This window comes from Genypterus blacodes, unplaced genomic scaffold (genome assembly GCF_046128005.1).
Source record: "Genypterus blacodes isolate CSIRO-AG114 ecotype Tasmania unplaced genomic scaffold, CSIRO-AGI_Gbla_v1 ptg000007l_1, whole genome shotgun sequence".
Lineage (NCBI taxonomy): Eukaryota > Metazoa > Chordata > Actinopteri > Ophidiiformes > Ophidiidae > Genypterus > Genypterus blacodes.
Window position 1 is genome coordinate 1085126 of NW_027466821.1, and position 12375 is coordinate 1097500.

A 12375-nucleotide genomic window follows, 5' to 3' on the forward strand; every position below is an offset into this window, starting at 1 on the left:
GTTATATACAGAAAAGATAGAAACCAGATCAATTCGCTTATTTTCACCATCCTGCAGTTAACACTATTTAAGCTGTTTAACCATTGAATTAAACGGTCAGGGGATTAAGATCCCCAAACTGTAGTCCGTGTGACTGTTGTTCTTTACTGGCTACTTCATTTTTAAATTTTCAGTTATATTTTAATATATTGGGCTGTTCGCGCATGCATCCAGCTCCAAATCCTCCACTCGGTGACGGAATGTCCATCCAACACATGGATGTGAACGTGCGGTTTTCCCATGGATGGGATCATGGAAGGCTCACTCCTGGCCAGCTCAGTGTCCTCCCTCAGCGCGCTGGTAGCTGATCAGCAGGAAAAGATTGCTCGCCTTGGTTCTGTCTTTGTTCTTTATGTTCTCCAGAAAGTGTCTGCCACACATTCACACCAGCATTTACACTCCCCATCCTGGCCCATTGGCAGCGAAGAGTTGGGATACACTTTGAATATTTTAATCGAAGAAAGCATTTGACATGACAATGAGCATACAGTTACAGGACATTGTTTACATTGTTTTTTATACAGAGTGAAGGGAGGAAACGAGAAAGAAAGAAATATTGAATTTGGGACCTAGGAAATGTGATTCACATGAGGACAAAATGCATAAGGAGACGAGGAGACCGTGACTCGATCTAATGACTTATTCATTCGGGTTGTGTATAATAGCGTTGTTGGTGATGAATAATTGTGTTCTGTGCCAGGGTGATACTAGTGAAGCCAGATTGTCTTGGTTCTGTTCGATGGGTCCATGTGTGTAAAACATTAACATTCATTAAATTAGAAAATACTACAAAAATATTGTTAATGAATGACTAATATCAGGAGGATCATGAATTGAAATCCCACACTGACTCCAGCTATTTTCAGACGTGACGTGGACAGAGCTCCAAGTGAGCTACAAATGGATCTTATATAAATTATTTGAAGTGTAACTCTGACCTCAAAGTGAAGTTTAGAGAAGCACCAGCAAATGGAGACAGGATTTCTCAGTTTCTGAGAGCTTCCACCCTCCTTTCCAGAGCTGTCCAAACAATTCAAACGGGTCATGTGCTCAAATAATCAACACTGACTGATGCTCTTATTGTCATAGTGTCAACTGCCCAAAACCTCAAAGCAAATGTTGCAAATCCATGTCAACAAATAGCCAATGTTACTCATCTTTGTCAGTAAAAACATTGGCAGGTGACCACCAACAGCTATAGTGCTAGCACTCAACATCTTGAAAGACTGGTGCTGGTATATGTTCTTAGTTGTATTTTTGTTAGGCTCTTTACTTTTTTTAGTCTCTTATTTTTATCTTAATGCCCTTTATTGCTTTGCACTATTCACTTTGCTGCTGTACCAATGTGAATTTTCCCGTTGTGGGACGAATAAAGGAATATCTTATTTTACCTTATCTTATCTTATATATAGACTGAATATGTTACACTGAAGGTTTTTTTCTTCCGTTGTTCAAGTGCCCCCCTGCTGGCTAAGGTCCTGGCCTCTGACCCAAGCTACATGTTTTTCTCTACCCAGGTTACACAACTAGTGGTCTGGTTACTTCAACACAAAGTCCACCATATTGGGATTGCAGTTTCAGCCTTCTCCTCATATTGCCATCTTTGGAACTACAACACTAACAATAGTGATGTCATCCAGAGCTCTGCGTTCTGCCCCACGTCTCATTCCTTCAACGGCTGGGGCTTTCTTCTGTTGCCCTGTTTGTCACCCTACTGTCTTAATTAACTTGAACATTACAGCCTGGTTCTCTTCAGGGTTTCAGTTCTCCTTTCTCTCTCTCTCTCACTCTCTCTCTCTACCTGCCTCTCTTCCCTCATGTATGTTATTTTATAACGTAAAATATTGATAATTCAAATGAAAATATAAGTTCAAATCAGTTTACAGTAGTGTGATACACACACCGGCCCAACTAGCAGAAGTGTGATAATGTGGCCTCAATAGTGTCACTTTGACGCTTAACACAACCATTTATCTCCAATAAAGCTGTTATAATTAACCCGACTGCACAGGTCATCAGCCCAAGTCACTGAAAATTAAAGTCAGTTGACACAGAAATTCTTCTTTTGGCTGTTATGGCAAGTTAGAGCTGAACGTTTGGCCTCAGTGGAGGTTTCTCAAAGTTGTTCAGGGCTCTATCCCCGTATTTGATGTGTTCCTGTGTTAGTTGTTTTTAGGGAGTAGGGGGTTTTTCAGTCTTTTTAACTTGGCCTGGTTTGGGAACTAATGGATGTGCTGTGTAAAGCCCCTTAAGACATTGGGCAAAAGGAATACACTTGACAAGAATTTATTATTGTCTTGAACATGACAATTCTAATATTTCCTTTTAAATGTTATTCCATATTGCAGCATTTATTTGGAAATGTATTGAATAACATTCCTTTATCATTGCAACTGGGAATCAACATGTACAAATAATATTTCTTGTCTTTTTCCCTTAAAACGTCTAATATGGTGACTATAATATGGCTGCAATACCGATTGAGGGTATCTACACACATGATATTCAGTGTGCGTTTGATGTATTTGGGATTGACGACGTTATGTTTTAGTAGTAATATATGTTGATCACCACCGTTCCTTAGCTATAGTTTCCTTATGTGTTCATGTGTTTCACGTAAAATCCTCATTGGGACTCCGTACTGCGCTCTCAGCAGACACGTGCAACGACCACGCCTGCAGCCCTGCATCCAAACCGCAACATCAGTCCCGAGGCGAGCGGGGAGTTTCAGATGATGGTCCGGGTGGGAGCAGCTCTACCCCGGCTACTTGAATTAAGCACGGCAGGTGGAGTTAGGTTTCGGTTACGTGGGCTGTAGGGGAAGTTGTAGCCTGCACGCACTGAAGCCATGCGTAAGTGGAACCGCTGGTGAGGATGCTGGAGCTTGAGACTGGAGCTGACATGCGACTGGTCCATCAGATCAACGCGGGGATGAAGATCCAGGCCGGCGGCGAGCACAGGGCTTGCTGTAAGGTCGGGGACAGCCAGGACAGCCAGGTCATCTGCGTGCAATGTCAGGACGAGGTGGTGCGGGTTTGCCCTGGGAGTCCGCGGAGTCCGCGTCGCGCCATCGGGACGCGCCTCTCCTCCGGATCCGCAGGTATGCGCCCAAAGGCATGCAGAGAGGATCACAGACATGTACGCGGGAGTGTCATGATGTGTTAACCTCACTGTTACATCCGGTGTGGTCGATCATATTTATCCGATACATTCGGGGTTCAGGTTCTTGGTCTGTGAAATCCGGGGTGTGGCAACTCAGGGCCAAGGCTGCTTGGGGACAACGCGTGAACTGCTAGGGAACAATCTCCTGCCAAGTACACCAGACGGGGGAAACCGACGTGAAATTCAGCGGTAGTTTGCAGACTGGGAATCCAAGAGCCACCACGGGCTCTAAATGAGTAATACGAGTAAAACAAGAGTAATAATGAGTCATATTGTTGTTGTTTTTTAACTTGAAAGTAGATTAACAAAACATGATACACAGGGTTGCACATGTTGTCCTATATAATGTCCTTTATACTATGTTTGCCTCATTTAATGTGCACCGGTATCTCATTTGTCTCTATTGGTGCATCATCAGCGTGAAAACCATCTTGTTTTTATTGGTGTCACCATAACTGTGAGAAAACGTACACCAGATCCAGAGCACCAGAACTACTAAATAAGATTTCCCTTGAGTTTGTCAGAATAAACTATAATTCCAAGCATTTTTAGTCTCAGTTTGGGGCACATGCTCACACACAAGGAACAATCAGGCAAATCACCAGTGATGTATGTTTTACTTTTATTATCATTGTCTAGATGCAGGAACCATCACCCACAGACCTTAGTGGCTGCTGCATCAGTGTACAGTATATGGCGTCTGGTTTGCTGCTCACACAAAGTGTAGTTTATCTATTTAGTGAAACTGCAACATTTGAGCTGACATAATCCCAGTCACAGATAACACTTATTGAATCAATAATGAAACAGATTTTTGAAACAAAGATTAAGTTATGGTTGTTTTTTAGGTAATGATATAGCTTAAGGTCACTTGAGGGCGCGTTAATCAAAGAGCAGCGTTGGTAAAATGTACCTGCTGCATGACTGTAGTGATTGCAGAGACAGTGAAAGTGTCCCGTCCTCTGCTGAGATGGATTAATGATTTAACCTCTATCTCTCCTGAGAACAGGGAGTTCCAATTCAGGCGTTACATTTACTGTGGTAAGGGTAATTTATTATACCCAGGAAACTCAGCTATATCAAGTGGGATGCATAGTTTTCATCACATCTTCCAGTAAATATTGTGTGTTGTCTATTCAGTTTCAATAAGTTTATTCACACTCCTCCCTATGACTTGACATTCCGTTGTGGCCATGAGGACAAAGCATTTAGGCAGGACGCTTTTTTTCAGAATGGCTGAATGCAATTGAATTAGAAGTACTGCACTATATATCAGCTCTGCAAATATACACAGAGGGATGCGGTTGCTCACAAGTCCCAACATTTTGAACTACACTATTTGCAGCCAGGTTCATGCAGCAGTCAAATACACTGGCTGCATTACCTAATCTTCAGTTACATAATAACTGGATGGCAAAAAACTTCCAAAAAAACAATTTCACTGTACCTAACACAAGATCAACACTAACGATTCATTAGCTTGCTGCATAATTTTCAGCTCTACTGCACAGATTTATATTTTTGTTAACATAACATTTTAACACACAATTTTATGTTTTCCTCTAAAGTAAAACAATAATCTTAACCAGGCAAAAGATCATATTTATCCAGGTTTCAGATATGATTATGGATCTGACAGACTTAAATATAGGTTTGCACGAGAGGCACAGTAATGTAACAAACAGGACAGAAACTTGCAATGGCCACCAGGGTTTAGCTGAGTTGATGCTGTATCACAGTTGTAGAACAGGCATAATATGGCGTTTGAGTCCTCTGACAATACAGAAGTGCATTATTAAGTAAATAGAGTATTTAAAAAATTTAAATAATCGAAGTTTGTAAAGTTTGCAACTCAATCCAAATCTTCTAAATATCTGCTAAGTTTACAAAGTTTCATAGTTACTAAATTTGTCTAATGTAGACATTTAGCAGCAATTATTTGTACAAAACGCTTGCTTGGTGTCGTATGATGTTCCTGTATCAGGGCCAAAAATCTATGTAATTTTGCCAAGATTAGGGGGCTCAGTGCATGCGACCATGAAGACTTTCCAGGATTAGGCTTTAATCCTGTAACATTGTTACAGAGTTCCAATAGGTTTTTGTTTCTCCTCTTTGTCAGTGTTCTCAGTTTCATTTTCATTCCATCACCACCTTACTTAGTTATATTGTAGGTCAAGTAAAGAACTAAACCTACCAGATTTAAGGGTTTAATTCCTAAAGGTTAGAGGCTTCATTAATCTTCAGGGCTATGACTTTCATTCCCCTAAGTGTGCAGTGGTTTGGTGGCCATTACATCTGAAAGCCTGTCATCTACTCTATCAAGGCTTCGAGTTTTACGTCAGTTTGGATTGGCCATGGGGAAAAAATCTATATGGTTGCAGTACTGTACTGTGCTTTGAATAAATAAGCCCACTTAGTGCCTTGTTTTATGTTTACTCCCTCCTCCCATTAGACCGTGAGCCCAGCAGTAGCAGTTTCAATGTCTCTACCGGAACCTTCTACAGCTGCGTCAGTCAAATCACAATCGGTAAGTGCACATCAAATAAGATTCCCCCCCCCCCCCCCCCCCCCAAGGGAAATCCAGTACATATTTTGCCGTTGTCTAATATGAGAATGTGTGTTTAAAATTCTTGTATTTGTGGCCTTTATGTTGACATGCACACACAAAGGCGAGTAAATCTCTGTACAAACACGTAGTTGTGCTGAGAGAAAGAGAGAGACTTGACTCTCCTGTGTTCTTATAAAATTAACTTGTAGTATATTTAACTAAATTAATTCTGCGTAACAGTAGCTGAGCTTGTTGACCCCTAGTCTTTAACCAAAGTGGAAAGGAGAGACGTATACATTCTACTATATATGAGTATGCACAAGATAATCTCAATTTGGGGCAGGGGCTTTTTTTCACTCCCAGTTAATGTTTTGATTATTGAATTCCAGCTGGATACAATGGCATGATAATGAGCAGCTATAGCCCTGAGCATGCATGTCAGATGGACGATTTGTTTGTGCTAAATTGAAAGTCGATCCATCACTAAAACGTCTGCTAATCTGTGTGGAAATTAACTATTTGTCCTGATTCGAACTTTATTTGTACATAGCAGTTGTTGACGCAGCTGTCTGAAAGCATTTCTCCACCTGTCACAAAACTGCAGCCTCTCGCTCAATTTGCATTATTCAGACCTTGCAGCTTTGACATTTTTTCTATGAATGTCACAGTCCCTCCTGGTTTGTCAAACCTGTCTATGTGCTTTGAAGAGCTGCAACTGTAGAGAGTTGGGTTCAGCTCAGGTTGTGCTGCTGCATGCAGGTGTTCCTCTATCTTCTCTGTGCTAAATAAAAAAAACCTTAATGAGGTGCTGAGGAGAGCTCTGGACATTTGAGACTCTCCCCTTTACAAAGGGGAAGATCTACTGCGTCCTGCCGTGCACTCTTACATCAGGAAGAGTGAGTGTGCTGCCTGTGATTTCAAAGCACTGACCTTTGTTTAGGAGAAAATAGTAGTCAGCATCACTGTAGGTTCTTTATAGCGCTAATCGATTATACTCCTGTTTTAAGTCTGTGTTCTTTCATTGTTGTAGTACTGACATTGGTTCGATTCAGGTAATCTTGAGGCTGGGATTCAGTGAAGGATGACACAGGAAGCAATCCAAAATTTCATATTGGACTTTGACAAGCCTTGTTTGATCACTGTTGCACATTATCTGAGCTAAAGCTGATCAATTTTTGCAAGTCATGCCATTTCATATTTTGACATCAGTAATGAATCATTGCCTGGAGCAATGAACATGCTTAAGGTTTCTGTTGTATGGAGGTGATTATAATCGTTTGAACAGAAAATAGTAACTCTGCCCCAGGAGTGTTTTTCTGAGGTTTGTGCTGACACGGTGCTTTTTGGTTATCAGATTTATTAAGTGCACTTCAAAAAGATATCAGGCTGCACATAAAATTGAGGTTTATTGGTTGTTTTTTTATCTGTCTGCTTAGATTACATTGGTAACCTTTGGTAAAAAAATAAATAAAAAAATAAATAAATTGTGCTTGGCAAGAGAAACGGACTGCAGGTGCTCAAAGTGCTTGTCCCTCTGAATCACTCCTCCTCCTCCTGGTATAGAACAGTAGTTTCCAGAATCTATAGATATGATAACAAGAGCAACAGAACCAAACATTTTTACCACATTTCGATTAGTACCTCTGACAAGGAAGTACACCTTAAAAGGACATTAACTTACAAAATATTCTAAATCAGAGTAAACACAAGTGTTAGTCTGGATTGTACATTGATTTTCAAGTACGTCCAATTTTTGCCATTTGCGACTTTAGATGGCCATGCAGCTACTGTATATCTTGAATGTAACATCCAGAACAATCAGGGTTTTCAATTTAATGTAATTTAATTATGAAATTAGTTGTTGTGTATTATTATTTGTATTTCTTTAATGATACCTGGACTTCTTGGGTAAGTTATTTATTGTCGAATTTGTCATTTAATGCAGTGGTTCTCAAACCTAGAAACACAAATGGAAGTTCAACGGCACCCGAATGACTGGGAATTTCTGTAGATTTTCAAAACAACGGAAATCTGCAGAAATACCATTTAATTATTATTTTCATTCCCTCAACAGTGAAATGTTTTACATGAAAATTGTCTGCCTTGTCCAGCCTGCACTCTGGATGATGGTCGGTAACTTTCTATCCACATACTGTAAACCTCTGCACACATCATTAGGCAATCATGAGGTTTTTATGTAATGTGTCCTATTAGAGTTGTTGGTATGTTGATCGGGTGGTACTTGGTTCCGAAATTGCCCTAATCATGCCCTCAGTCATACATCAACCGAGGACCAACAGTCCTTTGATTTCACTCTTTTGCCAATATGAAGCCAGACATTTACCATTACTTTGACAACAGTTGCCTGTTTGAGTTACTTGATATCTTGGTCCCATCCTGAACAGCCGCCTTGTTCTGTCTGGCCGGCAAACCGTTGATTGCTCACCTCATATTTAACGGGAGTCTCTGCACAAATGTGTTGGTGTATGTCAGAGGCCAATAGAAACTTGTTACACACGTAAAGGGTAGTTCTGGAAATGTGTTGGTTTCACTAGATACAATTCAATTTAATTTATCAACCTCATGTTCGGCACACACTCTCTACTGTATTCATACCTTATGGCATGAAGTGATTCCAGTTCTGTGTTCTGTGACCTTGTGTTGGAGATAAAAAGAGGCACATTCAGTACTCACCACACCACTCCACCATGCGCCCAAAGGACTTCCACCTAAACTAACTTCTCCTTGTGTAGTACCTGCATGTGACCCAGATACCGGCACCTGCCTTAGGTTCTTTACCTCTGAGGGCACGGCACTGCTGTACATATCTGGGCCTCTCTCTCTCTCCTCAGAGAGCCATGCGGGCAATGTCTTTTTCTGATGACTTTGACATTGATATTGTTTGGAACACACTATGTCCAAAAAGCCTCTGTGCACTGTGAGTTTCAGAGGTTGTCCGGATACATGCCAGGTGTAGATTACACTGCTATCTACCTCCCCCGCCCCATTTCAGATGACTTTCATTAGATGTTGAGGATGACAGTTCAGTGCAGGTCTTGTGAAGAGGGAGCAAAAGTCATAGTCATCTCATTGCTACAATGTGACTTTGTCCTTTTCCCCGGACTCACATTTTTTACAAAACAGCAATTTCCCAAAATCACATCATAATTTCACTTGTCCATTTACAGTTTAGTGCTTGTTGGCCATTGCGAGGAAAAAAAGCTCAAAAAGTGTTTGTTTCAGCTCAAACAGGAGCAATTTTCCGCAAGAGTTTCATTACCTTCTGAGCCTCGGGGAGCATCACTTTAGATGTGTGAGAAAGCATCACAAAGCCAAATAAGGGGAAATAAAGGCTAAATCATCTTGATATGAGCATCTCATTTGATTTTACGCTGTTCATGATTCCTACATAGATGCACCATAATGCAAATAAATGCATAATCTCATTAATCCAGAAATGAGAGATTACATTGACTTTCTGTGCATTAATGTACTGCGATTACCTCACAGCTTCAGTATGTTGTTTTGAAGTCTTGTTTAAAGCTTCACATGGGTTTAGCTCAATATAGGTATCTTTACAGCCAAAGCTTAGCCATGTGAAGTAGGCAACAAGAACAACATTAAGACTTTTGTGCTTTCTTCTCTTCTCTACCCTACTGTACTCTTCTCTACTCATTCTTAAGCATGGATAGTTGGTGATTATTAAACTGTTAAATATTGCAGTAATTGGAACTTGGAGTTGTATGTTACGACACCAAGAGGTTGTAGTTGTTAAATATAAACAGGAGAGCAGTTTCACTTTTCTTGACAGAATGTGCTGTACTAGTAGGAAACCCCTCAGGGAAAACAAAGACCTTCTTTGTGCTCTGGTTGTGGCAAGTGCTGACTTGAGCACAAACATTATTTTGGGGACGCCCATCTCTGTGTTGCCGCACTCCGTTTTGTGAAAACCCCTTTGTTCCTATAAAGAATTAAAGGCAGTGAATCATCCAAGATGAGCTGGAGCTCCGATTTCCGCTGTGCCTCTTGCTCCTCGGAATTTATTCTCCAACAGAATGTGCTGTGTGAGGAGTGAGTGGGGAGGTCGAGAGACTGTCAGGCTTTGCACTATTCCGCTATTGATTGGGCTGTGTTTGTTCACTGCTGATGTACCTTTGAAATCTGCTGGGCTTTGTATTTCGCTAGAAAGACACGGGAAGGGGGATGTTCCCTGTCCGACCTGCCCCTGCTGTGTTAGATAATGAAATGTACGAATATCCACACAGGGTATAAGCGAAATATGATCCTTTAATAAGATCTTCTTTTTTTTATTAGTTCTAAAGATGCCAACTTTGGCGAACAGTTAATGCTGGACTTTTAAAAACGGCACTTTCACATTAAACGTTTAATTGGTGTGCATATGAAGTACTTTCTAAGTTTCATTTGATTCAAGTACATTGAGGAAATCCTAGTAATAGTATTAAACATAGCTATAATGCTTTGGTATACATTACAAACACTGGCTATGGCTATTCCTTTCTTAAGAGAGAGAGAGAGAGAGAGAGAGAGAGAGAGAGAGAGAGAGAGACATACAAATTATATTTGTATGTCAAGTACTCAATAGTTGATGTCTCTCTCTCTCTCTCTCTCTCTCTCTCTCTCTCTCTGTCTCTGTCTCTCTCTCTCTCTCTCTCTCTCTCACTCTCTCTCGCTCACTGATTAAGTGTGACTCTTATTGTCCCTGCTTACTATTGCACCGTAAATGTTACGTTTTGTTTTATCAGATTCAGCCAAACAGTCTTGTCAAAAGAGTGTTAGAGTTCCTAGAGGAAGTACTTTGAGCTCATGACTGATAAGTTCTCAGCCCAACATAGAAATCTCAAACTCAGTGGTTTTCCTTTTAAAAGACTTTATACGCTCCTTTTCGCCAAACATCTGCTGACAACACTGGAAGCATTTCATCCCAGTATTTCAGCTGCCCCAATATGGCATCATCAAATCAAGACTAATGGAATCCAGTCAAAGCATTTTTGGGAAGAGAAGAATGGGGACAAATCATGAATGTATAGGTGGGTACTGAACTAGTTCAAAGCTGCAATCATGGGTTGCAGCCAGCAAATGTTGCACATTTGCAGCGTTTCCCCATCTTGTTCATCTCACAAAGCCTTGGGTAGCGTTTCTCTGGAACTTGTGTGTTATATATTATGACTGAGCTCAAATGATGAGATTTAAATGTAGTTTTCATACTTCCTGGAAAAAAAACAACCAAGAATTCATTGTCATGTGTGACTGATACAGGTTTTGATGATACAAAAGGATTTGTTTTGTGTGTCAGCAACAACTAACATGGTGGCAAAGTTTCATAAGAGGCCGTGTGATTGTATGTTAGCTCTTCCTGTTTTTAAAAAACAGTAAAGTCGATTCTGATTAATATTTAAACATCATTTGAATGTAATGTTTCTGCATATACAGTAATTGCACAGTGAGAGTTTCTACGTCATTGACAGCTTGTACCACCAGGGGGAAACATCAGTGCTGTTCAGGTGCCCACCAGTTTTTGGGTGTTTTGTTTTTTTACTCATTAACAAATCTCTACTAGTCTTGGATTCAGCCATGCATTTATGCTTAAAGAATGACTGCTCTGTGTGTCATATGAGCGGATATTGTAATGGTAAATGGTAATTAGGAAATGGCAGGAGGAGAGGACAGTCGATTAGGTCTTCCTCTCTTATATACTGTACGGGATTTTGGTCAGGTGACTGGTATCAGGTTCACATACAACAGCGTCAGCCACTCTGTTGTTTGCCCCCCAGTGTCTACTGTAGATATAGAATAAGGCACTCTTTAAGTAATTCAGTTGTATTTTAATTGTGTTTTTTCACATTTTCACATGCCTTTCTAAGATCTACTGATTGAATAGATAGCCGTCAGTATATTATCATATCCTCATATTAATCCAATGAATTATATGAACTATTTGGGTTCTTTTTAAAGATGTTTTTACATGTGAATGTTATCAGATAGTTTTGAGATCACTGGTCAATTTCAATTAGAACAGTTCAGTACAAACATAGCTGAGATGAGGAAGCATAAACATAAAGGAAGCTCCAAAATATAGTGTAAATATAGCTTGGTGATGATATTAATTAACCAATAATTCAATTCATTATATTTGCTTTCAGTTTTTTTTCAATTTAGATTCAATCCTGTTCAAAAGTAGGGTGAGAATTGAATACATTTAATTTATTCTCCTTCTGAACAGAAGGCATTCATTGAGTTTGATATGACCCTCCTATGATCTCTCTGTCTCTCTGACTCTGGGCAGGGTTCGACCTCGGGGGTCAGGTGGCCATCGAGGTCTCCCATTGGAAGAGTCCTTTCCCAGCAGGGGACCAAAGCCTTCCCAGTCCAGACTGCGTTCACTCGGAGGCCTCTGCCGTGCCAGCCATCACTGAGCATCCGGAGCCGGTGTCGTGCCCGGCATCGCTGTCAATCACACCGCTGCCAACTAGCGGCAGTCAGGAGACCATCAGTGACAGCAGCACAAGTATGTACAATGTAGTAAAGCGTATATACAGAGGGAGCAGATTATAAACTTACTTTTTAGTTATAAAAAAAAAGTGTTATCCTGTCCACTTAAGGAATTT

At 40.5% G+C, this 12375-nt stretch overlaps 1 protein-coding gene across 1 annotated transcript in view; it reads left to right on the forward strand.

Moving 5' to 3' along the window:
• The first annotated feature begins 2913 nt into the window (after positions 1–2913).
• LOC143003278 (anoctamin-4-like) overlaps positions 2914–12375 on the forward strand; it is a 32008-nt gene continuing 22546 nt past the window's right edge. The window contains exons 1-3 of the mRNA XM_076153858.1: positions 2914–3139; positions 5654–5728; positions 12054–12275. Coding sequence (XP_076009973.1) covers positions 2914–3139; positions 5654–5728; positions 12054–12275 — 523 coding nt within the window. The remainder of the gene's footprint in view (positions 3140–5653; positions 5729–12053; positions 12276–12375) is intronic.